The sequence below is a fragment of the Pleuronectes platessa genome, chromosome 1 (genome assembly GCF_947347685.1).
Source record: "Pleuronectes platessa chromosome 1, fPlePla1.1, whole genome shotgun sequence".
In the NCBI taxonomy this organism is placed as follows: Eukaryota; Metazoa; Chordata; class Actinopteri; order Pleuronectiformes; family Pleuronectidae; genus Pleuronectes; species Pleuronectes platessa.
The window spans coordinates 13,332,317-13,357,708 of record NC_070626.1 but is presented as its reverse complement, the minus strand read 5'-3'; the positions used below and the strand labels follow the sequence as shown (position 1 = coordinate 13,357,708).

At 40.7% G+C, this 25,392-nt stretch overlaps 2 protein-coding genes across 2 annotated transcripts; both read right to left on the bottom strand.

Annotated features, from left to right (window-relative positions):
• Window positions 1-1,247: 1,247 nt before the first annotated feature.
• On the bottom strand, window positions 1,248-13,877 carry LOC128438781 (alpha-protein kinase 3). Its single transcript, XM_053421484.1, has 14 exons — window positions 13,754-13,877; window positions 13,381-13,597; window positions 11,567-11,688; window positions 11,058-11,175; window positions 9,505-10,738; window positions 5,656-7,624; window positions 4,945-5,092; window positions 4,589-4,716; window positions 4,459-4,494; window positions 4,070-4,344; window positions 3,749-3,837; window positions 3,447-3,664; window positions 2,300-2,348; window positions 1,248-2,172 (listed from the first exon to the last, which is right to left on the bottom strand). Exons 2-14 carry the CDS (start codon window positions 13,506-13,508, stop codon window positions 1,851-1,853), a joined length of 4,836 nt encoding a protein of 1,611 aa, XP_053277459.1. The 5' UTR covers window positions 13,509-13,597; window positions 13,754-13,877; the 3' UTR covers window positions 1,248-1,850.
• Window positions 13,878-19,419: 5,542 nt separating this feature from the next.
• cry5 (cryptochrome circadian regulator 5) lies at window positions 19,420-24,092 on the bottom strand. Its single transcript, XM_053426441.1, has 11 exons — window positions 23,992-24,092; window positions 23,219-23,437; window positions 22,913-23,107; window positions 22,710-22,828; window positions 22,400-22,554; window positions 21,637-21,777; window positions 21,348-21,515; window positions 21,065-21,205; window positions 20,483-20,634; window positions 20,136-20,356; window positions 19,420-20,030 (listed from the first exon to the last, which is right to left on the bottom strand). Exons 2-11 carry the CDS (start codon window positions 23,425-23,427, stop codon window positions 19,954-19,956), a joined length of 1,578 nt encoding a protein of 525 aa, XP_053282416.1. The 5' UTR covers window positions 23,428-23,437; window positions 23,992-24,092; the 3' UTR covers window positions 19,420-19,953.
• Between the last annotated feature and the right edge of the window lie 1,300 nt (window positions 24,093-25,392).

Here is a 25,392-nt window from a genome sequence, read left to right as displayed (position 1 = left end):
AATAGTTACATTTTAAGTGCTTTTCTGGCAAACCTTTTTTTGTCCTATTGCCAACACAGTTGACATATCACAATTGAATTGAATTTCTAGCTTCTCACAAATATGTACGTAGGAAATATGTATAACAGGATCATACAGCTACCTCACACGAAACAATCCTGTGATCTCAATCCAACTGTTGACACCATCTGATCTAATGCTGCAGGACATCATCAGAAGTGATGCAGAGCTTCTTTTGTGACGAGTGCCTTCAGCTTCCTGGTACTGTTCACACGTGTGCGTGAGGCCACTGCTTACATAAACGATGACTCACTAATGACTGGGAATCACAAATGATTATCATGATGAAGTTAAACCTTTAACCTTGCAAACACACATTGGTTTTCCAAGCAACACTTCTCCAGTATCTGCGTAGGGATACGGTTTGCCCCTGAGTGGTAGTGCTCAATAGGCATGTAATGGCATGTATAATAAATCTGCTGCACACATTCATGTCACCCTCAAGATTAAGTGTTAAGTTCGGGAATCGCTTGCCTTTTAGTCCTTTGTCATCAGGTCAGATTTTATCTCTCAATACTTTGGTTTATGACCAAATACCTGCAAAGGTAAAGACCTTGGAAATGAGACTAAACCACACAACTTTATTTACTCCTATATTAGCCGCTAAACATTAATTTATTTATGTTTTGGCTTTGGAGCATCTTCATTGCTGTATCAGTCTCCCACAGCAGCAAGCACATCTGTGGACTCTGTCTTATTTAAGCTTGAGGGTTTAATTTTGATGCTGAATGACCTTTGTATTATGTATGATCCACTTTCATGATAGGGAAGAGACAGTGTGATATTCTACAACTTAGATCAGCTCTACATCTTCTGCAAAATCCTGACGTCACTGGAGAAGATAAAGTTAAAGTGCTGTTCTCTGAAATAATCTGCCCAGAATAGAAGCTCATAAATAAAGGTCGCATTGGTAATGATACCAGTAATAAATGAGACAGAGTCCTCACAGATAATCGGAGTCAGTGTGATGACATCGGGTTTCTTATCTTTGGACGATATATATGATAATGAGTGAATGCGGGATGGCGTCCGTTACTTTCCATAATATGATCATTTCTATTAAGAATGACATTTGGAATTTATAAAGCACATGTCATGCACTTCACAGCTCCTCCAAATGCACAAGGCTTAATATATCTTAATATATATATTTTATTTTACAGCAAGTTGCATTCAAAGGTGCAGTTTCTGAAAATGTGGTGCAATGTAACAGCAGGTCAACATGGCAGCGTACAATATAAAAGCTCTGCAGCACCAGCCACTGTACATCAGTGTGATTTTGAGGCCATATTTGGACTGACACATGGAACAAAATATTTTATTTTCCTCCAGCCTTTAGAATGTGCTCTCCAACCAGACATATATCCTCTGGTTTGTTTCCATTGCATTAAAAAAGGTGACTATAAAAGAAAAAATTGTGCTCTTACATCGATAAATACACATGGACTAGACAGCACTTGATGCCACTTTAGTCCAAAATGTTTTATGTCATCACATTGTACAAAAACACTAACCTCTGACTGGCATCTGTAACCAAGTGTTCATGGTATTATAGAACACAATCCCAGGACAAGCCAATACTTCTGATTACACAACAAGCTTCAGTCACAGCATTTCAACATACATTCCCATGGAGATTTATCACAACATGTCCACAACAAGTGATCATGATGAGGAATGGTGGCTGTTAGAAACAAGTCAAGTCTTATTATTTATTCATCCCCTTCCCTGGGGTCTGAGGGGTTTCATCTATCGTCCCTCCAGCTCCTCCTGGGTTTTTGTGGAGATCTTCATTCTGTGTCTGTCTTAACTATGTTGGGAACATCTGCAGCCTTTTGTGTAGTTGGGGTCTTTGCGCCGTCCTGCTCTGTCTTTCTTGGCACTCTGGGGCTGCCAGCAGCTTTCCGTCCTGTCTGGGGGCTGGAGGAACCAGCAGCCATCTTGCGTTGAAGCAATGGGCTTCTGGAGCCTTTGGGCTTTGTCGGTGTCAGTAAAGCGTCCATGACCTTTAGTGACCTCAGGCTCAGCAGACCACAGAAGTAGTTGCACTGGTGCTGGGAGACAAACTGCTCAAAAACTTTGGGATTCCCTTCAACAGATAAACCTTGATGCCTGCAGAGCCACACAGCAAAACCAAATCAAACAGTTGTATGATCAGAGGGGACAAAATCGAATTACCTTTAAAATGCAGGTTTTTAAAGCATAATTTACGTAAACAACACAATGGAAGTATACTGACCCCATGGATTTGACTGAAATCCCAACATTGGTGAGCTTGGTGTCAACACCTGCAAAAATAAAACCATGCAATCACTTTATTTTTCTCTTATCCATGTGGTATATTCAGACTTGTCAGGCATGCAGTGTGAATTTACTCCACATTAAGTCAAACAAACCATTAAAAATATGAAAACAATATTGAAGCATGTCCTGTTTTCACAACACACAGAATACTTAAAACAGGGAAAATATTCTCTTCAACCTCTGGATGAGGGTTGGGAAGATAAATAACGAAGTAGTTTAGCTCAGAGTTCTTGCTTTCACACTTTTCCTTATTTCATGCAGTATTTTTACCTTATTAATTATGATAAGACAACACTTTAAAGCTTCTCATGCTTACGTCCTCTACAATACAAACCCTTGAATTCCTGCAGTCTGACTTTGATGTTGTTTGGTACCATTTAACTCAATTTAAGTTGGTGTTGAATGCAGACAAGTTCATGCTTTTGGGCTTAAAATATTGACATCAAATTTTCCGAATAAGGCAATTGATCAAGGGATTGAAAGGGAAACGGTCAAAACAAGTATTTGGATTATATTATTATTATTGATCAGAACTTGTCATTCCAATCACATGTTAAAATCCTTGTTTCCAAGATTCTTTTTAGGAATAAATCCTGTGTCTCCCTCCAGGAAAGGTAATACTTGGTCTCCCCTACCTGTGTACTGTACATGCATGTGTAAAAGCCTAGATCAACATGGGCTGCACTCTGTCAATATTTAAAATTTGTTGCCCGCTCTTCCTGGAATAATAACAGAAGGATGTGGAATTGTGAGAGCTGGTTACTGTAGAAGAATTTAAGTACATTTGATAGAATCAAGAAAATAGCTCATACTGTGAATGCTCTTAAAAGTTTGTATTGAAATTCTGCTTCGAAGATTGTTCTTGTGTTTGTACTGTATGACAGTGTATGTTTGTAGTTTGTATTGATATGAATCTCAATGACACTTTTACCTTGTTAAATAAAGGATATATACTGATTTTAACACAAAAGTGAATTAGGTAGTGATTGTTTCACAGCCTCCTCTGTCCCAGCTTATCATGTAATCTTAATGAATTTATCCACAAATTTGGAATTGCTTTGCTGGGGTCAGGTGTCCCTTACCTTCCAGCCGAGTGAGGAGCAGGTTGCCATTGGTCCACTGAAAGATCCAGTGCTGCAGGGCACAGCATTTCTGCGCCACCTCCGAACCAGTCTTCACGTCTAATCTGCCCGTGTGATCCAGGACAGAATGTTTCTGGTAGGCTCCAGTCAGATCAGCCTCCACTGTGGCGTAGGGGACAGTGTTTGCTGGTCGGTACATCAGGTAGACTGGAATCACCCTGTGTAACAAAGATCCCGGTGATGTGGGTTATGTGCTGTAAATAACACCCAGGCTGTTATAACTTTAAACAGATGGTACTCACTCAAGAGAGGAGCCAAAATTATCAAGCACTCTTGCTTCAGCTGAGAAGATTTTGCAGTATTCACGAGCCAGGTTCTGGATTTTACAATGCTGTGGGCAGAACATTGGAGGACAGCCAGTAAAGATGAGCTCAACCTACACAAGTTAATGTGTTAAATGTACATTTAATTCAATTTGTGCCATAGTAATCCATATGTGGGTGGCAGGACCGACACCTGACTGATTCACTTTGATGCCGGAATTGTAAGCTTACTGTTTTACTCATTTTCGGTAAATCTAGGATGACATGGATAGTATGTGAAATCCAACCTTCCCTACATACCTGCTTGATGTTGTCCAGGTTTCTCTCTAAAAGGTTTCTTTCTTCTTTGCCTTCATATGCGATAGGGTTACTTTTTTTGATGATGCATGTGTTACCAGACTCAAACACAGGCTCCAGACCATAGATGACTTTTGCCCTCCAGACTTTGTGAGAGCAGCCAAAGCCGATGTGTGACTCCTGCATCGTTATACGGCCAAATAATTTGTTGGCCCAGACGCCAGAATCAGCCAAACCCTTGGTGAATATCAGGGGTGTCATTTCGATTTCTTCTCCAACTGCACCGCAATAATGATAGTAATGCAAACTGATGTTACAAGGCCAGGCAGCCAGATGGGCATATCAGGCTGGGACAAAAATCTGTGACTAAGACATATAAACTCGTATCTTACCACCAAGATCCTCACGTAGGGACATTCCGGCTATAACTGAGAGAGCAGAAAAACACAATGTGAGGTGCTGTTAATAAGTAATGAAAAGAAAATGTATACGTTAATGCCAGATGTAAAGAAGATGACATACTTTCTGCACTAAGCAGTGTGTCTGTTGAGTCCGTCCCATATTCATTTGTGATTGAGCATCCGTAAACACCGGAGTCTCTGGATGATGCCTGAACAATGGCAAGATTCACCTGAGTCTCATCCCCTGCACTGAAAGAGAAACATGTCACAAATGATACAGAATCTGTAAAAGAACGGTCTTTAAAAATAAAGAAGTCTTAATTTAACCGGATATACAGTAAAAATGAATATACCAGAAACACATTTCCAGTCATTTTGATATATTTTGTTCCAATTTTAACCCTTTAAAGAACATAGCAAAACACAATGTTATATGAGGAGTAATACATTTCCAAGAATTTTAATACGAGAACTCACCTTCTTTTAATCTGCGTGATCACCTCTTCATTTTTGTACCATTTGATTGTAGAGTCACTGAGAACATTGAAGAACTGGCACCACAGTTTCAGGTGTCCTGAGGCGTCGGAGAAGGTTTCGGCCCTGATCTTGCGGATAACTTGAGGAGCTGGAGGCAGAGACAGACAAGGCAGACACACAAACACACACACAAACTGAGGTCTCCGTTTCCTTCTAATGATATTAAATATATAGATAATGCCCTATACAAATATGCTAATGCTGGCTCATCTCATTACTGAAGCTTATTCTGCTATATAAATGTTATTCTGTTGCTACAGGAAATCTGAAAAATAACACATCTTTTTAAAAAAATTATGAAAAACTTAGCTATCATATTCAAATCTAACCTCTTCATATATTGCAAGACTATCAAACACTATATTGTGATCGGACATTCATTAAAAGTAAAGTGCTTCTCATGGGACATTGTTGTGATCAATTGTTATAGAATTCTGCTAGGTGGTGCTGTGAGCTAATGAACTGTAGGAAAAGGCGCAAAGAGTTGGATTTTGTTGCACGGTACGTCATGTTGGAGCTGGTGCTTTCCCAATATTAAAATCCTTAATTATCTTGTGCTTAATCCTTCATACATCTAAACAGTACAGATATTCCCTCAAAAAACAGTATAGATCAGTCTGTGAACATTTTTATTCATGACGATAGTTTTACCTTTGAATGGGTCGTGTTTGTCCTTCTCTGTAGGTTTCCATTGTTCCTCAGTTTTCAGGTTGTTGGTCTTCTCAGTGGGCTGCTGGTTTGAGGCTTCCGTCTCTAGCATTGTCTTTCTCCTGTTCATAAGAGGAGAACGTCTTTCTACGGGAGATGTCCGCTCACCAGCCGGTTGAAGTAGAGCTGCTCGTCGAGACAGGCTTGGAGACACAGAGGGGGTCACAGGACTCATGGAAAGCTTGTTGTTCTGTGTAGAAACCTCTTTTTTCTCAGCTTGGTTATCGACAGGAGATGTAGCCTCAGCGGCCTCCTCGGATTTGGACTTGGGCACCAGGATTTTGCGGCGGGCCCCAGAGGCTAGCTCTTGTGGAGTAGCAGAGGGAATTGGTGAAGCACAGTCTCTTCTCTTTAGCAAAGGGCTGGCCTCAAGAGTTGGACTGATTAAGGATTCGCTCCTTGAGAACTCCTCAACCATAGAGCTGTCTGGCTGAAGAAGTTTCGGGATATTCTCTTGTGTTTCTGAGCTTGATAAACTTTGAGCGGTAAACATTTGAACACTCTGCAAAGAACTTGTGTTTGTGTTCTGTTCTTTCATGTCGCAGGGATCTAAAAGTGGTGTGGAATTCATTTCAGTAATCTCCCTTTCAGGTTCGCCATTGAGTATAATTTCTGGAGTTAACCTTTTAACCGATTCCGCTTCTTTGCCTTGAGCAGGTTCGTTTTGGACATGCTTCACAATCATAATATTTGACTCCTGACTGCTAGACCTTATAGTCCCAGGTCCTCGGCTGACAGTTCCGGAGAGGTTTGAATCTGATGCCAGTCTGTTGGCTTGTTCAACCTCAGCAGTTGAGGGAGGAAGTTTGTCTTGACTTGTGAGTGAAACAACAGGACAATCTATCAAAGGAACCAGACGTGATGCCCCGGTGTCCACAACACCTTCATTTTGCTTCTGTGGCGCCTGAAGAGGTGAGGAAGTTTTATTAGGAGTATGAATTTGTTCCTCTATAGTTGTATTGAGTTGAAGATACACCTCCATAAGTGCTGCCTTTATGTTTGTTGGGGGTGTATCGTCAGTTATAGTCTCAGATTTGCTATCAGGCGGTGACTTCTTCACTTCCACTGTACACTGTCTGTCATCATGTCTCAATCCCTCAACTGTAATTGGAGCAGCTGCCGTTGGTTCTTGATCTGGCACTGAATATGTTAGAGTGGGATCAAGTAGCTTTAATTGAGATCTAAGAAGTTCAGCGATAGATATGACTTTTGACACAGGTTTAGGAATTCCATTGAAGCCTAAACTTTGCTCCGGTGTGTTTTCTGGGTTATTTGGTAACTGTGGCAGGACATTCTCAGATATATTTGGCTTTACAGTCGGCAATTCTGGACAATTTTCTTGCACCACTTTTGATTCATTCGTCTCTTTGGAAGAAGCTTCCACAATTCCAAGATCCACGTCTTTATCCACAGCATCTCTACTCTTTTCATCCGGAGCAGCAGCTTCAGTCTCCATCTCAACTATCTTCTCAGTTGGGTCTACACTCTCAGTCTGCATTAATACCTTACCTACCTCATTACCATCTAACTTCTCATTAACTAGTATATCTGTTCCTTCAACTGTTTTTACAGCCGTATCTGCTTGGCTCTGGAGGGCCAGGGATGAAACATTACACTCTCGGGTGTCCGCACCACCATCCAGACTTTCAAAGGTTGGCTTCTGTAAGTCTGTTAAAAGAACTCTATGGCTTTCATTTGATCCTCTGGAATGATCCAATATGTCCTGTGTCATCTTGCCAATAGGTGCTTGAAGACCACGCTGCACAGACGTGGTCTGCACGTCATTCCTCGTCGTCTGTCCTTTTGAAGGAGTCTTATGTGGCTGTTGGGCCTGCAGCGTACCCTGGCTGGGTGGAGGCCCGAGGCTGACAGGTGCATCATTCCTGTTCTTCTTTGTACGGGCCTGAGTAGTCTTTGGACAGAGCACAAGCAGATGTTTCCATGTTGTAAGTCCCTTATCCTAAGCTATGCAGGACATGGGTGAACACATGTAGTTTTAAAAACAGCAACAGCTTAACCATGAAACAAACAGAGAGAGGAATGGCAAAAAGAAAAGATATAGTTAGTAACTGCAGCATGTGGTCCATCCTGCTCTGAGGGCACTGTACATTCATTTTACATTGACTCCAAATTTAGATTCCATTTAACATTTAACTGTGACTCAAAAGCAGCCAAAGAACTCGCAGTGAAAATGTTCAGCTTTTAAGATCACATACAAAACTATATTTCTAATTGTTTCCCTTCATGGTGAGGCCTATTCAGAAACCCGGCCGCTATTTTACATTGAAGTGTAGCCAGGAAGGTATGCGAGTCATTTCAAGAGGCTCATGAGCCCGGCTGTGTTTTGTCTCAGGTCTCAGTGCCGTCAGCATTCAGCCATGTCGCTGAGGCCTGGACCATTGCATAAGCAGCGCACAATAAAGATTCCCCACCCAGACCAGCAAAATGTTTACAGGCGATTAAGGAGAGGACCATGTAGCATACAAATCTTCTATTGAAGCAAAGGTTTAATTTTTTTCTTATTACTTACACTCATTTGTGGTATTTATTGTCATTGCATGTCTGTATTTTATTTTGTCTTTTAGTTGCCCTAAACCTTGCTTTCGGGATTAATAAAGTTGTATTGTCCACAGGACACCATCCATTTTACTTCTAAGCAAGATTTCTAAAACTATTTTGAGAAATACTTCCTAGAGTTAGATAAATACAGAATGCAGAAGATAAATACACTTATATTATCTGGTGATTAAATATATATTTAATGGCTACAGCCTGCAGCAACAGAGTTTAAAATAGCACAGAGGATGGAAACAGGGGAAACACCCTGTATGGTTTCATTCAGTGGTAACTCAATCTGCCTGACTAAACCTCTAAAGCTCAAGGATCAACACATTATATCTTGATAGTTATTAAATTGTTTGTAGTTGTTAAGTGTAAAATCAACAAAAATTGTATTTTAAAAGAACAAGCTAGCTGTTACCTATTCCTGTCTTTGTGCTAAGCTAAGCTAACCCCCTTCTGCTCTGTCAAAATTTCTATCTTAAGAAGATGCTTCTCTGGTCGTCTCTCACACCTCTGAACTGAAAATGTCAAATGTGCTGCATCAATGTACAGTCAGGTGACTAAATCAAGGAAATAGCGACATGAAGTGTCTGAGTGAGGTGTTGGGCCACTGTCCACTGTCCCTGGACACTACTAGACAGATCAATGTTATTCTTTAAATGATGTAACATGTGGACATCACTTTACAAAGTAGAACAAAATTAAAATCTAAAGTTAACTAACTCAGATCTCACATTTTAACCTTAAAGCCTTGAAAACAGTAGATTTCTGGATTGATGTATTGGATGAAGCAGTGTTTTACAGTTAAAGTTAAAAAGATACTAGTTTCACAACTTATCCTAAGTTGAAGTTGTTCACCAGAATTTTCTATAAAACTTCAACCCCTCAATGTTATGACAGACTCTGCAGAAATATACTTTGTTGTTCTTTCTTTACAAAACATTGCTCTATGTTGGCTGATGATTCTGTTTCACATATTGGTCTAAATTCCCCCATATACATTAGACTGGTTTGAGATCTGCCCTGTCAACCTCTTTCACCTCAAATTTTTGGGGGTTTTCCCTTTAATTTGTCACCCGGCTTTACCATAAGCAGCTGTCAACGCATGCGTCATTTAATTCTTGTCACACAGCACTAAGCAGCTATAAATAGCCTCTGGGATGCTTGTGTTAGTGATTTAGCCTGTGTTGGCAGTACAAAGCACTCATGAGCTCATGCGAAAGCACTCACCTCACTCTCTGGGACGGGTCGCGGCGCGGGCACACTTTTTTGGAAGGGGCGTGTTTCCTTCTCAGACGGCTTATCTCCAGGCGGTTCACATGGACGCTCGGGCGAAGCAGCCCTGATTTGACATGGTACGTCACCGGACGTGAGGTCTCTGTGTCCCAATGTTACACTAGTGGAAGTATCTGACCTCTCATCAATATCCATGGCTTTAACATCTCTTTTAATACCGTCCTTCTTAGTTGTGCGTAGGTGTGTCGATGCAACTCTTGACTGTCGTGTTGAGCTCATGTTGAGGTTGAGGTTGGGACTTTGTTTCTGCGTTTCCACATTCTCCTCTTGGCTCCTGAGTCCAGCCTCATTCACATGCTTTGCCACATGATTATCCTCAGGTCCTGACACGGTCTGACCTTCAGAAGTAAGAGCAGCAGGAGATAGTGAAACAGGGAGCTGCCCAATCTGTGAAGGCACATGACACACGCTATCACCCTTTGAAGGCCTTTTAACTAGGATTGCTTTCTCTGCTGAGGATTGCTGACGTGGTTCGGTCATGTTTCTGTACTTTGGATCCACAATTGTTGGAGTAGAAATCTTTTCTACTTCCATAACTTCTTCTTGAATCCCTTTACACGGTACTGAATCTCTGCAGGTTGGAGCTGCAGAGGCTGAGGTCTCATCCTTTGCCCTCCTCTCCTCAGACGCCCTCTCTCCCAGAGCATCTGCTTTTGCAACTTTTGTGCAGTTAGACATTTTTATCTTCTTCTTGACAAAGGGAGTTTTGGGTTGGTGCGCATTTAAAATCTTATGCCCACCATCATATGTGTACGTTCCGCCCTTGCTTCCATTTTCAGTTACGACTTGTCCGTTAGTGACTGGCTTTTCCTCAACTTCCTCCACAGTGGCCTCCTGTAATCTGGCCTCGGTCACTGCAGCCACAGCCTGCTGGTTCTCCTCAGTGGCCTCCTCCTCCGTGGAGCTCGGCGTGCTGAGGAAGGCCTCCATTGTGGAGCGGCGTTTCCTCTGCGCCCGGTCGGGACTGATGGTTCGTAGCGGCTCCTGGTTTTCTTTACCTTCTGCTTCCCTTCGCCGGTTCTCAGCTTTTTGTTTGAGCTTTGCAAAGTAGCGCTGGTGGATCTTAAACTCGTTCATTTCACCCACCTCCAGAACCCCAGAGCAGGACACGATACCTTTACTGTTGATGGCTGAGGCCTGGTATATAGCTGCATCCTCAACAGTGCAACTGCAAAAGAAGACCATTTAAGTTTAAAATGAAATACATCAATTAAAATAAATCAAGAAATCTAACTTATGCAACAAAAGTAAACATTGATGACAAGAATACTATTAAGGGGATAGACTCTTTTTTTATGGTTGAGTCAGTCTAAACATTTGTTTGACTAAACAGAAAGATACGATTAATACAAACAGCTTTAATACAATGTTTTTTGTCAGATTGTTCTTTGCTGTTAAGTATGAACAGACTTATACAATGTTGATCTTGGTAATATCTTGATAGAATAAGTGTTGTCGTGCATATTAGTGGTTTGAAACATACTTACTTGTAAATGTGAAGGGAATAGTTCTGTCCGTTGCGGAATATTTCATATTTAGGCAGGCCACAGTATCTGTCTAACTGCACATCATCCTTATACCAAGTAACCTGAGGGGTTGGGAATCCTGAAAAAAAAAATTAAAAAACATTTCAGGATATCAGAGCAGTGGTTAAACAATTTCTTTATCCAATAAACATAAGTAGCAGCTTGGGTTATATTGACTAAGAGCAATGTTTTCTTGAGTAATGATTTGTCTTATAGTCTTGTTAGCCTTGTTATAGCCATGTTGGAAATCTTAATGATTTTCAAATGCTCAGTAAGTATAAATCCATGTGTATGATGTTGTTTCGTATTTTTGTGTTTCTACTTCCTTTTAGTTGTTACCGTCTTATGCACATGCTATTCAGAATTAATTTGTTTCATTGAGCACAATGGGTTACTGTGTCCAGTGGCAATATATTTCCATTATGTCACACAAGGCCTTAAACTGTAAGACGTTTGAATCATGTGTTTACCTGTAACCACACATGAGAACTTCACGTTGCATTTCTCTGACACAGCTTTTGACTTGAGGGTCGTTTCAAAGGAGGGCTGCGTCTCCTCGGTAAGTTGTGCCATCACGCTGGAGAATGTGCTCCTGTAAGGCCAAGGGAATATGTCATTATTGTGTTGTGAAGGTCAGCAGCATTGCAAGTACAGACCTCTCAACAAGCTAATTTTAATTATATCTGTTTTTTTGGAGATTAAAATCCAGATCATTCTTTAATTTCATTTTTCTAAATGTTCTGATTTGATCATTAAAAGTCACATTTGGGGAAAAACATCACATGTGAATTTATGCCGTTAACCACATTGTGCGTATTTGTGGTTTTTCCTCAGACCACATAAGCAAAAATAAAATGTACAGTCCAGAGTGATTAGTTGGAGGTGTCATCAGTTGAGTTGAAATTAATTCCAGAAATTAGCAAATGACTATAAATAGTGTGACCGAATATTGAACCATTATAGCATCTGGAAATGCCCAAGGAACATCACATGGACATCACAGTATAATATAAAGTGATCGGGGCTTGCATGCATATGCTATAGAATCATTATTATGGTGCTTGTGTTAAGTGCAGTTGATCCATGTCTGGTGTTGACATCCATTTCATTGCTGGGTCAGTGCACGGTTTAAGGATAGGGTTACACTTCACCGCACGTTGCTCACCATTAAGCAAACAAAACAAGACAGCAACGATAAAGACATTCCCCCTTGTTAATTATAGGAATAATATGTATGGTTTAATGTGTGCACTTCATTCTAATGTTTGTGTTCATGGATTTCAAAGCTGATCTACAGACATGCAACGAAAATGATATCAGAAATCAGCTTGAAAATAACTTTAAAACAAAGGTTTTGCAGGAAATCTGTCTTGTTTTTGTGTCAAGTAGGTTTTCTGTTTATAAATGGCTACTTGCTGATTTCAATTGCAACAACATGATCCTGTGACATGATTTTGCAGCGAAAGTCTATCATGCAACTACAATGGCACTCAGGAGGATTTAAATTCACTAGATCTGGATTTTTTTACGGGATCTGCACCAAATTGCAGACCCTCATAAATATCAGTCCCACATCAAAATAGCATGGATTCTTGCTTGGGAAACGCCCAACCCCTCCACAAGATGTAATGGCAATGTTATTCTGCTAAAGACTACTAAACATTCATGGCAGAGATAAATAGCGGGGTGCTGGACAACACATACTTCCTTTGCTAAGTTTAAAGCCCTATAATGCCATGTTGAAGAAAAAGAAGAAAAAAAACTGGATCCACCTAGAGTTAATCCGGATCTGACCAAAATCAATTGGGTTCTTCTTTGGGTAATGCCCCACGCTTCCGCCAAATTTCATGAACGTTGATTCTTTTGGTTTGGTTTTTGGGTAATATGGCTGACATTCAGACAGACACAAGCAAATAGCAATTAAATCCTCCTTGTTTGTGGAACTCACTGGTTATGTTCAGGTATGTTGCCCTGAAACATAAACTATAGAATCCATCAATATTTATTGATAAACACATCATGAAAGACAGAGACCTGAAGGCCAGCGCTCGTGTTTCATGATCAAATCTTTCCAAGCAGGAGCTGTTGTCAGTGGATTGCACGATGTGAAATGGGCCCCATGGTGCATACCTGAGATGCTGTTCTTAATCAGCAGTATATTTAAACTTTGGGACCATGGCAACAAAGCAAAGAAATAACATGCCGCACACTTTCATCCCAGGTTAGGAAAACCATGAAGTGTTGACGTGTTACGGTGGCCACGGAGTCAGTGAAGAGTCTGTACCTGGTTTCTGGCCTCACGTTGGAGAGGTAGCTGCAGCCGCTGGACCTACTACTGCCAACAATTGTTTCCCCGTTGGTGGATCTTCCATTCCCAGAGTTGGACCGAGTCGGTGCCCTCCGAGAACCCATTTTTGAACAGATATTGTGACACGTGAGGACGAAAAAAATATATCTTCAGGAAAAAACGTTTTCTGGCTTTTCTGGGAGATGAATTCAAGCTAAGAGAGAACAAAAGAGTGAAAAAATGAAAGATGATAAGGTGACAATAGACTGAGGAACGGAAAGAAACACATGTCAAAATAAACACATTGATCTGCCCTGTTCATTAGTTACATAAACAGCATTCAGTTGTCTATTGTACAATGTTTACTCACCGTCCACAAGTTTCTTTCCCTCCTTTGACAGATACCCCACAGCTCTGACTTGAGGCACAGAGATTTCCAATCTAACATGAGCATGCGTGGGCTGCTGGACTATTTATAGTTGGCCTGTAAATAGGCACAAGAGCACATCAGACTTTCCAAAACTTCCCTTTGGACCATAATGTAAAAAACAATCAAAGAGCAGCAGCAGATAAAACAAACATGTAGGAAAAAGCTTTTGCGTAAACAATTGAAATACTTTTAGAAGAAGAGCTTTCCCCAGGTATCCCATGCCACATACAAGGTCATCCCAGATTTGGTAGCTCCCTGAATAGGAGGACAGGATTTAAAAGACAGGGTGAGGGTTTTGTTTTTCTATTCTTCTAATGGACATCGTGTGCTCAGAAAAAAAGGGGGACTATTTGTGTGGTCAGCGGTCCTCTGAAACTTTTTAGCTCATGTGTTCACACCATAATAAAGAATCATATGAGCCTGTCAATCAGGAGGATGAGGCCTTCACTTTTACGTCCATTAACATGAGCCGCACATTCTTACAGTTGCACAAGGTTCTGGTCATAATACTGTGGAGTAATGTTTTCCCCCAAGGACTATTGACGCCGAAGCAAGACCGTAGAAAAAACTGCATTAGGTGAAACATTAATTCAACTATCTTCTTTTTTTTTTAAAGGCTGAAAGTGTGTTTTTGTGATATAATATAAAATGGAGAGGCCTAATCATATTTCTGTTGCATGCATTGTCCCGCGAGTGACAATTGCAGTAGATCCCCAGAGATGAAGCAGTAGGAATAGAACAGCCTTATATAGGCACATCCAACTGACTGCCAAAGAGCTATGGGCTCTTATCTTTACACAAGCCAGCACACACACACACACGCACACACACACACGCACACACACACGCACGCATGCATGCTCACACACACAAACACACATACACACACAAAATGTACCTGTTTTTTTTTTTTAGATCTATAGCTTATTTCGGTGATACGGATTGTTTGTTGATATTTTTCTTCAAAAAAATCTCGATTAGGACAATTTTAAATAATTATATGTTTGAGGAAAAAGGCACAACAAAATGACCTTTAAGAATGGTAAACAAAAAGTGACCCCTACAACTCATCATCAACTGACGCAGTGTGAATACGAGATCTTTGTAAATCACTGTCCCCGAGTCAGTTCTCACTAATTCTCCTTCAGATAAATCAATTGCATTCCTCATGTTACCACATTCACTTCTCACATCACACATGCCTGTATGCCGTCTGTGAAGCTATTTAAATGTTTCTGTTCCATCCATTAATCATCGTCTGTGACTCCCTCACTTTCCCTGCCAGCGAACGGATAAACTGCCACGACTCTACCACCAAGATTAAGAATTTAATTTCAAAATGAGATAAACACACTTATAGATCTTCTCATGAACAATGAGAGAGCTTTAATGGACACACGCAGTGTGACATTTCACATCGCATTCCACGATGATTCCCATACAACACACAACCTGAGCAATTACACGTACACACACACTGCAGTGATAGACATGTATGGGCTGGAGGACCATGTGTGTGACTGGCTGCCAGTTCCCTGTGAGGGGGCTGGAAAACACAGTTGCCTCAGCGTGGTCTAGATATTCTGGATGGGGCGTGTGGAGAGAGATCAAAGCACGACAGGGTGTGGAAACACCACAGAGACTGGGGGAGTCGCTCACGTGATTCTCTCAGACAGTGTATCCCCCTTTAAACATATGAATAAACTTCTCCTGGTGGGAGGGGGACTTCCTAGATCCTGAACCAGAAATACAGAAAAGATGTTCACTCATGTTGTTAGATAGTTAGGAGGTAATAATCTGAAAGCGATCTGCAACTGTGCTAGTAAAAATAGGAATAAACTAAATAAACTAAAATGGCACTCATACATCCGGCCAAGGCCCAACAGTCCCCCACATTTAAATTCACTAGATCCAGATTTTTATTTGGATAACATCTAACTTTATCTAAGCTGGGCCTGATTTCATTCATGAATTATCCTCTGAAAGAAACAACAATGTTGAATGTTGAAAAACATCTCACAATATTAAAGAAAGTGAAGAAAAAAAAACTAACTCCTTGGGTCACGCCTGACCCTCCAGAAGATTTCATGTAAATCGAGTATTTTTGTTCGTAATCCTGCCAACAGACAAATGAACGCAGACGTAAACTGAACTTCCTCAGCGGAGGTAACAAAATATATGATCAAATATTCTTTGACATACATCAAACAGTAGCATTTCCATGAAGTTTTGGTGTATTCCTGTCAATTATGTCATTTGATGATCCCTATACTCAGAATAAGTCACTACGTCAGTGTTTGAACAATCCCTCTCCAAATCTGAATTCAGAGGGTTGGGTCTGTGGGGACAGGAATTTAGCATTGCATGCTCATTGCCTCATGCCATCTATCTATAGAGCCTGTTAAAAACCCTGTTGTGGTTGAGTCTGTAGAGGGGTGACAGGAGATGTTCCCTGAGATCACTACCTCTGGCTCTGTTTATACCATTATCTGTCTGACCCCACATCATTTTTTCTCCAGCAGGGATGGAGGAAGGTTACTGCAGGGCAAATGTGAATGACTATGACCATTCATTAGAACCAGAGGGGTAATGGACACATACAGGTCTGTAGGACTGTTGTTGTTCAGGATATGTGCAGGGGTGTGTGTGTGTGTGTGTGTGTGTGTGTGTGTGTGTGTGTGTGTGTGTTGTGTAGCATAAGCACAAGGGTGAGGCATCTAGTTGTGATTGTTAAGGTTGAGGCAAGAGGCCAGGGTATGCATTATGTCAATGAGTATCCTCTCCACTCTAAGTTAGTGGTAAAAGATCGTGTGAAGACCTGTTCTAGGTTAAGGTTCAGTGTAAGGTTTAGGGTTACAGTTAAGGTTATGTTTTAGATTATGGTTCAGGTTCGGGTTCAGGTCCGGGTTAAGGTTTAGGGTTACGGTAATGTTAAGTTTTAGATTTAGATTTAGATTTAGGTTCAGGTTAAGGTCAAGGTTAGAGTAAGTCACCAGCAAATCAGAGGATGTCAATAATTGAATGCAATGTCGGCTGGAGTCCTGGAGACATGACCGTGTGTGTGTGTGTGTGTGTGTGAAACATTTTGAGCATGAAGTGAGGATCTGTGTGAGGGTTAATTCTTGCTTTTGGGGCTAGAATCATGTTTTGTTTTCAACTGGGGTTAAAACATAATCCCCTGAGTGAGTGCTTTTAGGAGTTTGGGTACATGGGGACCGTGAGTTTTAAAGTCACTTTCAAAGTCCTGCATTAAAACCATGATTGATTTGTTGAAATCCCGTCCAAAAATGAATAAATATATAAACCAATAAATCCTCTGCCCTTGCTTTAAATAAAGAAAACTGTTGACATGACATATCTAGAATAAATAATAATGAATAACAGCAAAAATAAAAAAAATGTAATTCATGATAAGAGTATATTAAGAATAGGAATTATTTGACTTAATTAAAACCATTTGACATAACTTTATATACATGTATGCATACCACAGTCGGGTATGATAGGGTTAGGCATTTAGATTTAATGTTAAGTTTAGGTTAAGTGGCCCGGGAGTGGATATATCCAAGGAGTCAATGTCCTCACTAATATAGAAGAACAAGATTGAGTGTGTCTGGGTGTGTGCCGGTGGAGACAGCGAGTGGCCAAAAACTGAAGCAGGTTCAGTTTCACCATTTATTTTCCATGGACAATTTTCCATGGACGTCAAGTAAATAGCGACCTTTCAGCGTGTGGTCGTGAACCTTTCACTCACAACTTCGTCCTGTCCCCCTCAGTTCCTCCTCAATTTGAAATTACCACGGCTGACAAATTGTGTCAGTTTTGCAGAAATCTCACCATTTCATTTAAGCGTAACATGACAACAGGAGAACACCTGGCTTCAGTCCGACAAAATGAGCTGCAGCGGTTTCAATTTTCTGTGCAATTAAACAGACGCAGCCGTTAAAGTGATGTTGTTTGAAACGTCTCATCTGGTAAAGCCGCCTCACCACAGGGACCTTTTGTTGATGGACGGAGCTTTGGTATTCGTTGGCTACACCGCTTGATAGAATTAGAATGGGATGTTGTGGTTAATCTTTAAAAAAACGGTCATGTAAACTTTACCAGACTCACTTTAAGCCAATGAAGCAGCTCCTGCTTTTAAGTGAGTGAATAATGGCCAATACTTATTTTTTGGGGTTCTGTTGTCTTATCAAGTGGTTGAGTGGGATCATATTATTCTGTAATCTCAGTTGATCAAATGAATTTCTACAAATGATGCTTCTATTGAAGTTGACAGAGAACTTAAAGCCTCATCTCTTTACAACATGCCGCCTGGACCTTTTGCTGTTCATCAAACTCGCAAATTTAATGTGAAAGTGGAAATATAGTGTTCGATGTCACTGCCCATGCAGAAAATAGGCTCTTGATATAAACCACTAATATTATGGCTACATGAAACACCAGCTGCATGGGAACACGCCGTCCTTATCCAACTGGGATATTACAGCACCCACATCCAAGATGGTGTGAGTGGTGAGGTGTTGACACACTGGGGGACGGGGGAGAGGGGCACTGCAGTGGACGAATAGAGGTCAAGAGAGTTTTATTTGTCGTTCTGATCACAGATCAATGAGGGACTGAGCCTGATTTAAATTGCTTTAGGTCCAAAGTTGCAGATTATATTATGGAAGATTTCTAATTTCCTCACAAATCTGTACACAGTTGCATGATTTCAGTTCAGTCAGGCTTGTTGGGGTCAGACATGTTCTGTGGTTGTGTCATGAGAGGTCAACAGCAGAGTGGCCCAGTGCCAAGTGTAACCCCCCCCCCCCCCCATATGTCCATGCAGACGGAGAGCAGATTGTTTTGATGTTTGAGAGGTCTCTGTGGAAACTGAGCCTGGCTTTGTAGAGACGTCTGGCCCGCTGCTGAGGCCGTGACATCATCTTCTGGATATTCACACCAGTGTCAGCTCCAAGGAAGCAGTAACAGGAGAAGACTTCCGAGGACAGCTGTGTGCCCCGCGCTCGCTCGTACACATCTTGCCTTTACGTAGTGCCGCACTGCTCCCGCTGCCTTCAGTCGACCACATGCAGTCTATAAACATACAGCATGTTGTTCTATATTGACTCGTGGCTCTGGGTTAATCTTCCATGGAGAGAAAATGAAACAGGAGCTGCTGGCAACAGTGATGAATGGGATCAAATTGAGTTTTAGAAATGAGTTAAAACAAATAAAGGGTGAATGTTTGAAATAGCGGTTTGAATTAATGAAACCTTAATTATTTTTTTTATAAAATGTAAACATGGTACATTTAAATTGATCAACTAAATACGTACAATTTTATAAATATTTGATTTCATTGCACCTTGGGAAAAACCTAAATTATCAGGATAGTGTTTTTGCTGATTCACAGAAATGTCTGCTTCTCAAAGTTTTCACATTGCTCAGATTGTTTAAAACTTAACATGTCTGGCAAAGTAATAGCACTTATAATTACTATCATCACATTTTCTTTTTTAACTTGGTCCTCTATACTTCTATACAGTATTAATTAACTGAACAGCCTTGTGAAAGATCATCCTGCATGTAGACTAACAGTGACCTCTAGTGGTAAAAGTGAATTCTCTTAATATCAGAACTTTTATAGAATTTACAATTTCTTTGTTATTAAGATACAGAACATTTTGTTTTGTTTTATAAAAAAAAAATCATATTGCTTTTATATGGAATTAATGCAAACACCTGAGTAGTGACATCAAGGGTATAATAAGGCAATTTAGCATTTCAAATACATTTAAAAACAGCACTAAACCAGACTGATCAGCAGCCTTCAAACATAATTGAAATAATATTTATCCCCAGACAAGAAACAAGTCTTCAAATGTTCAGTCTTCCAGTATAACTCTAACCTGACATTATCTTACGCAACAATTCTCCTCAGAAATAAATGTATACAATAAAAAAAGCGAAAACAAGAACCGTATTAAAAATGTAACATAGGAAACAATGTAGGGTGCAATAAACCGTTAGATATAGTCGAAAGGCTGCCTGCATCAACAAGACAAGTTTAGGATAGACCACTTTACTCAGTTCAAGCTTTAGCACAAGATGAACACAAACCCTGTTTATTCAGTCACTCAGTGAATTACTTAGACTTAACTAGAGGGTGATTTCTTTCTTTTTTCTTTTTTCTTCATCATGTCGACAACAGATGGACCCTTGCGCTTTACACCTACGAGGAAAACAGAACAAAAGACATATTGAAGAAGTAGGACTTCATCTGTAAACTTAAAACACCAAATGAGATCAACGTCTAATAACAGTATTTGTGTTATACCTTGCTTTTTAGTGGGTGAATCAGTTTTGTCTGAAGATCTCTTTGCGTAAGCTGACTTCATCCTCTGGATGTTCTTCTTGCTGATCAACTCATGTTGTACAATAGGATGTGGGTAGTCTTTACCCACAATGCATCCTGCTGCCTGCTGGACGCTGCCAGGAGCTTTCCAAGGCTCATAGATGTACTGAGCTGGGAACTTCTTTAGAAGAGGAAGATACTTTCTGCAGAGAAAATCATTCTTTACACTTAAAATGAATAATAATGAAATATATCAACTGGTATGAACATTTTTATCTTGATAATAATTTGCTCATATTGTCCAGCACTACTTCAGCTTGTGATCTTACTTGATGTAGTCTCCATTCTTGTCGGTCTTCTTGCCGAAGGCGACAGGCGAGTAGACCCTGAAGTACTGATGGAAGAAGGTACTGGCTGAGAGCCACTGCCAGTTCCCAGCATTCAGAGCCCAGTCGCCATCCAACAGGAGATCTTCAAAAACCTGGAGACACAGAGAGGAATTACAGAAGAAGCCCCAAAACCCCTTTAGTAGTGATAGGGTGCCGTCTTCTGGGCTGCAGAAATGTTCACTGATGCACTTTATTACCAACTGGCCTCATGTTTTGTGTCAAGCAGTTATTAATCCCATTTGATTTTACATTTGTATTCCATTTGTTTAATCCTAAATAGTTGAAATTGTTTCAGCTCTAAATATATAGCATATGTTGTTGTTAGGTGATAGTTTGGATATAATAACATTCACAATGTTCCTTCCAGCAACATCACCAAACTGTAGCATGTGACAATTTCTGGCCGAGCTGGAAAAAGCTAATATCAGTTCTGCATGGGCTTCTTGTTTATTCTTTGGTAGAGACCAGGTCACACATAACAGTTAACCTAGAGAAGCAATAAAGGCAAGACCATGTATACACCTTCTGTCCTTCTTCCCAGTTGATCCACAGGTCTCCCCTGGTGAGGAAACAAGCGACAGCATGTCTGGCCAGGTGGTGGATCCAGCCCTCCTGTCTCAGCTGAGTCATGATGGCATCTATGAAGGGGAAACCAGTCCGAGCCTTAAGGAAAAGACACAATGACAGGAACTATTTATAGAACAGGACATTTGAATAAATGAAAGGATAATAATGATTTTTTTTCCGATACAACAGAATCCATGTTCTATTTTTTGCTTTCATTTATAGACTCAAATGTCAATACCTCTCTCCATGCAGCCAGATATTCAGATTTGGTGTCCCAGTCAATTTGAGTACATACTGGGTTTCCCACCATCTTGTTGAAGTTTGGGATACCCACACTGGCTGTGTAGAAGAACTCTCTCCACAGTAACTGGCCATGCAGGGACACTGGAGGATCTGAGTGCTTCTTCTGCAAAGACGACACATGAAACAACGTGTTCATTTAACTTCCGATACCATTATAGACTGTGGACTGGGCAGCATCATCGACCATTTTGTTTTCCAGTGATGGTGACCATGGTGACACTCACCCCCTGATAGACGTCTGCCAGCCTCCACCAGAAGGTGCGAGCGGACAAGCAGCCGACCGTGACGTACGGACTGAGAACAGTGGTGCTGGGGCTCAGAGAGTTTGGAGACGTCTGGGGCTTCTCAAATTCACACACCCATCTCTGAAATATAGAATCACAAGAAACATGAATCAGGCATTTATTTTGTTTGTGACTTGACAACAGAGTTTAAATGAAATTATTTTTTGTTACTGAAATGGGAGTTGGTTAATAAAGCTGCTTTCAGACAAGCACTAAACTCAACAGACCGTTTCCTGAGATTATTTGGAGGGTCTGCCTTTGAGAACGCAAACATCGAAGTCAGTTCCAGCCCCCAAGTAAATTGTCTGGAAATGTCAGTGTGTCCATATGAGATAACAGCAGGATAATGTCCGCAAAATTCACTGTGTGCAAATGGGCGTGTTGATGTCGGACACACAACTGATGCAAAATTTAAACACACAAAAAGAATATGAGAAAGTAGTGGTTAACACGAAGAACACGCAGACAAAGATGAAAACTTAGAAAGACAAGATTCGAGAGCTTTTGGTGATTAGGGCCGACGCCAGTGTTGATCAAAACTAAAACATGTGATTTCGAAAGCAGAATTCACACGTCATGTCCTGTCTCCTGTATGTTCGACCCAGGTGCCACCCCTAGTGGCAATTGTCCGGACAGAGTAAATGTCGGAAAACGGCTTAAAATGATGCGAAGTCATGCAGGGTAAGAGGAGGAGGTGAAATACCGTTCGTTTCATATGCTCATCCAGTCTCCTCAGAGCCTCCTGTTCTCCTCCTGGAAACGGCTCCTCTCCCTGAGCTGCAGCGTCTGGGCAGAGCTCCTCCAGAGCAGGGATCCCATACTGCTGCTCATGGCTTTCTGAGCAAGGAGTCTTCACCTCTGTGCCACCAGAAATAAATACATACATATTACAAAACAGTGCTTAAAATCTACACTTGTAAGTTACATTTTGATGAACTTGATCTAAACAAAATAATTTGAATGATTATTTCAACAAATGCAATGTTTATCGAATGTTTCTGGTCGTGGCCCACCTGCCATGTCCTCCACGGTTGGCGCAGGGACGGGTTTCTTCGGAGGACCAAGAGTTTTCACTAATGCCTGCATTCGGGTATAAGTAAGAGGAGCCTTCCCATTGTTTTCCTCAATTATCCTGCAGATAGGAGAGAAAAATACATATTGACCATCTGATTGTTATATCACAACCTTTAAAAACCCTCAGAGATTGTGTGAGTACCTCTCTATATCATAAAGGGTATGAGAGATTTTGTAGATGACTTGGACTCCGTGTTCTTTGGCCAATGCGGTCACTGCCGTGTCCCGGCCCAGACTGTAGGGCTCAGTGTCGTACTCATAGGTCAGCTTTGTTACTTTCCACTTGTCGAACAGCTTTGGGAGAACGTCCTCTGGTCGGCCTCGCACGACAAACAGCCTGGAGGAGTGGAACACGACATATAGTGAAAATAATAAAATATTACAATAACATTTTTCAGTTTTTAACTTAATTCGTGTTCAATATTTCTGAAGAGTACAATGTTCGCACCTGGAGTTGAGCTTCCTCAGGCTGCAGTCCAGGTCTTTCAGGGCCCCGACGAGGAACCTCCAGCGGTTGATGCACATGTTGTTATGGAGGTGAGGGTCCAGGAGGAACACAGGGTAGAGCTGCTTACAGTCCCTCAGAGCAGCCAGGAGCGCTGGGTTATCGTGCAGCCTCAGTCCCTTGCGGAACCAGTGAATACATGTATGAGCCATGTTGGTGAGTCTGTGAACACAACAGTGGGAGACTACTGATATTATTTCATTTAAGAGATACAGGAAGCAGAGCTGGGCGTCACTGAGGGGCTGCGCAATTAAACTATTTTAATTATCAACACAACTTAATTTTCATCAAGAGCAGAACAAGGGTTAAAATTATCAATATATGTATTATGTATTATAACTATATCCACCTCAGATTTGTACTTTTTTTTTGCTGTTTATCAACTGTTGCCATTCTCTGCTGTTAAATAATCATTAAAAAAAATCTTCACTCTGGAGCAAACATCTTTAAACTTGAAAGAAACAATAATGTGACATTTATCGTGATAATGATCGATATCAACTGATATGAAACATGTTTCTCTCGGTATAATACCGTCCAGCCCTACATCTCTGGTCTCTTTTCGTGTGAGACCCACCAGTGGATTCAGTTGCATGAACACTGCACAGATTCACCGACACACACTCAAAACAATGATATCAACATGTGACGCAGTCAGTGAATCACATGCACAAGTTAAACCAACAGTAATGAACGAGTATAGAGAAAAACTTTACCTTGAATGCACCTTCCTTCCACGGTTACAGATATGCGCGTGTTAAGTCGTGTTTGGTAACACAAGATAGTGACTCTGTTACAAAACGGGAAGTGCTCCAACGTCAGGGGCAGAATCAGCCAACCAGAGGAGAGGTGCCGGACACACGTGGTTGTGCGTGACTCCATCCACTAGGGGTCACTAAAGCGCCAACAATAATCGAGGTCACTTAGTATTATATTATCACCCAGATACAAGATACAAATAAAAAGTGACTGAGAGGAAGTTCATTAATTAAAAATCTTCAGGCTCTGAACCCTTGAAGTTGAGCAGGAGACAGGAAAGGTTGGGATTTTATTTTGAATATGTTTAAAAGTAAAATAAAAATATCTATGTAAGCAAGTAAGCAACAGGTACAGCAAACCAGTTTGACACTTTATATGTACATCAATAATGTACTAAATACTTTGACCACACTTTCTTATCATCAAACTTCCTGCAGTCTTTTCAATGGTTCTTCACATTGACTGTGTTCTGTCCTCGTTAATAAAAACTGCTGCCAAGATTTGTGTCTGTCAAGGTTTAATAAAAAGAGAGAACAAAAAGTCACAGCAGATAAGAGCACTGTTGTAATAATGAGAAAAGAATGCATTGAGTTGTATCGCGTCAAGTGATGGTTTGTCAAACCCTTTCATTCTCAATATTGCTTTGTCAATATGTGGGAATATTTTTTTTTACATTAAAAGACCAACATTAATATAGGCGACATCATGTTGTGTCAAACTAGATGCAAAGTTTAAAGTCAGGCCTTTATTCCAGTCAAACACGAGGATTGTGGCACTACGAGGAAGCTTTTAAATCATTTCATTACCAACACCAGAACGCACCACTAGATAGAGACAGAGTCAAAGAAACTGCACACTCTAGCTTCCTAGTGACAGACTTAATTTACAGTTTTTTCCTATCGTTTTCGGTCATGTACCCATACTATGGTCACTTTTCCCTATCACTTAACACAGTGGGCTTTAGAGACACACACCTCTGCATATCTGTTAACCTTTGGTGCAAAATGCACTACAACAACCACACCACAAACAATGCTGCCATAACTTAACACATGTTTCCTCTCAGAACACTATGACCTAAAAAACACTAACATCTTGAAGCATTGCCAATTGCATATATAAAATGTTGCTGTGTCCTCCAGTTTGGCATAGATTTCCTGTAGTGTTGCATTGAAAAAACACAGATAAACACTTCTTTGGACTACAGTAATAAAGTTTGTAATATTACAGTATGACAATCCAAGCCAAGTATCTGCTGACAGTGTTCATATGTCGGTTTACCTCCCACAAAAGATGTCACAATTGAGTGTGGTAAATGTACTGTAATTGTAAATACAGTAAATACTGTAAGTGTTTTA

What these genes read in the sequence shown, in the direction of transcription:
- LOC128438781 (XM_053421484.1), bottom strand. Translation starts at nt 13,508, where the DNA reads ATGGGTTCTCGGAGGGCACCGACTCGGTCCAACTCTGGGAATGGAAGA. An exon ending in GACCCGTCCCAGAGAGTGAG is followed by an intron (nt 7,625 to 9,504) that starts GTGAGTGCTTTC and finishes CTCTGTCCAAAG; the next exon opens with ACTACTCAGGCCCGTACAAA. An exon ending in CAAACACGACCCATTCAAAG is followed by an intron (nt 5,093 to 5,655) that starts GTAAAACTATCG and finishes CTCTGCCTCCAG; the next exon opens with CTCCTCAAGTTATCCGCAAG.
- cry5 (XM_053426441.1), bottom strand. Translation starts at nt 23,427, where the DNA reads ATGGCTCATACATGTATTCACTGGTTCCGCAAGGGACTGAGGCTGCAC. An exon ending in AACCGTGGAGGACATGGCAG is followed by an intron (nt 22,555 to 22,709) that starts GTGGGCCACGAC and finishes CTGGTGGCACAG; the next exon opens with AGGTGAAGACTCCTTGCTCA. An exon ending in TTCACCCACTAAAAAGCAAG is followed by an intron (nt 20,031 to 20,135) that starts GTATAACACAAA and finishes TTTTCCTCGTAG; the next exon opens with GTGTAAAGCGCAAGGGTCCA.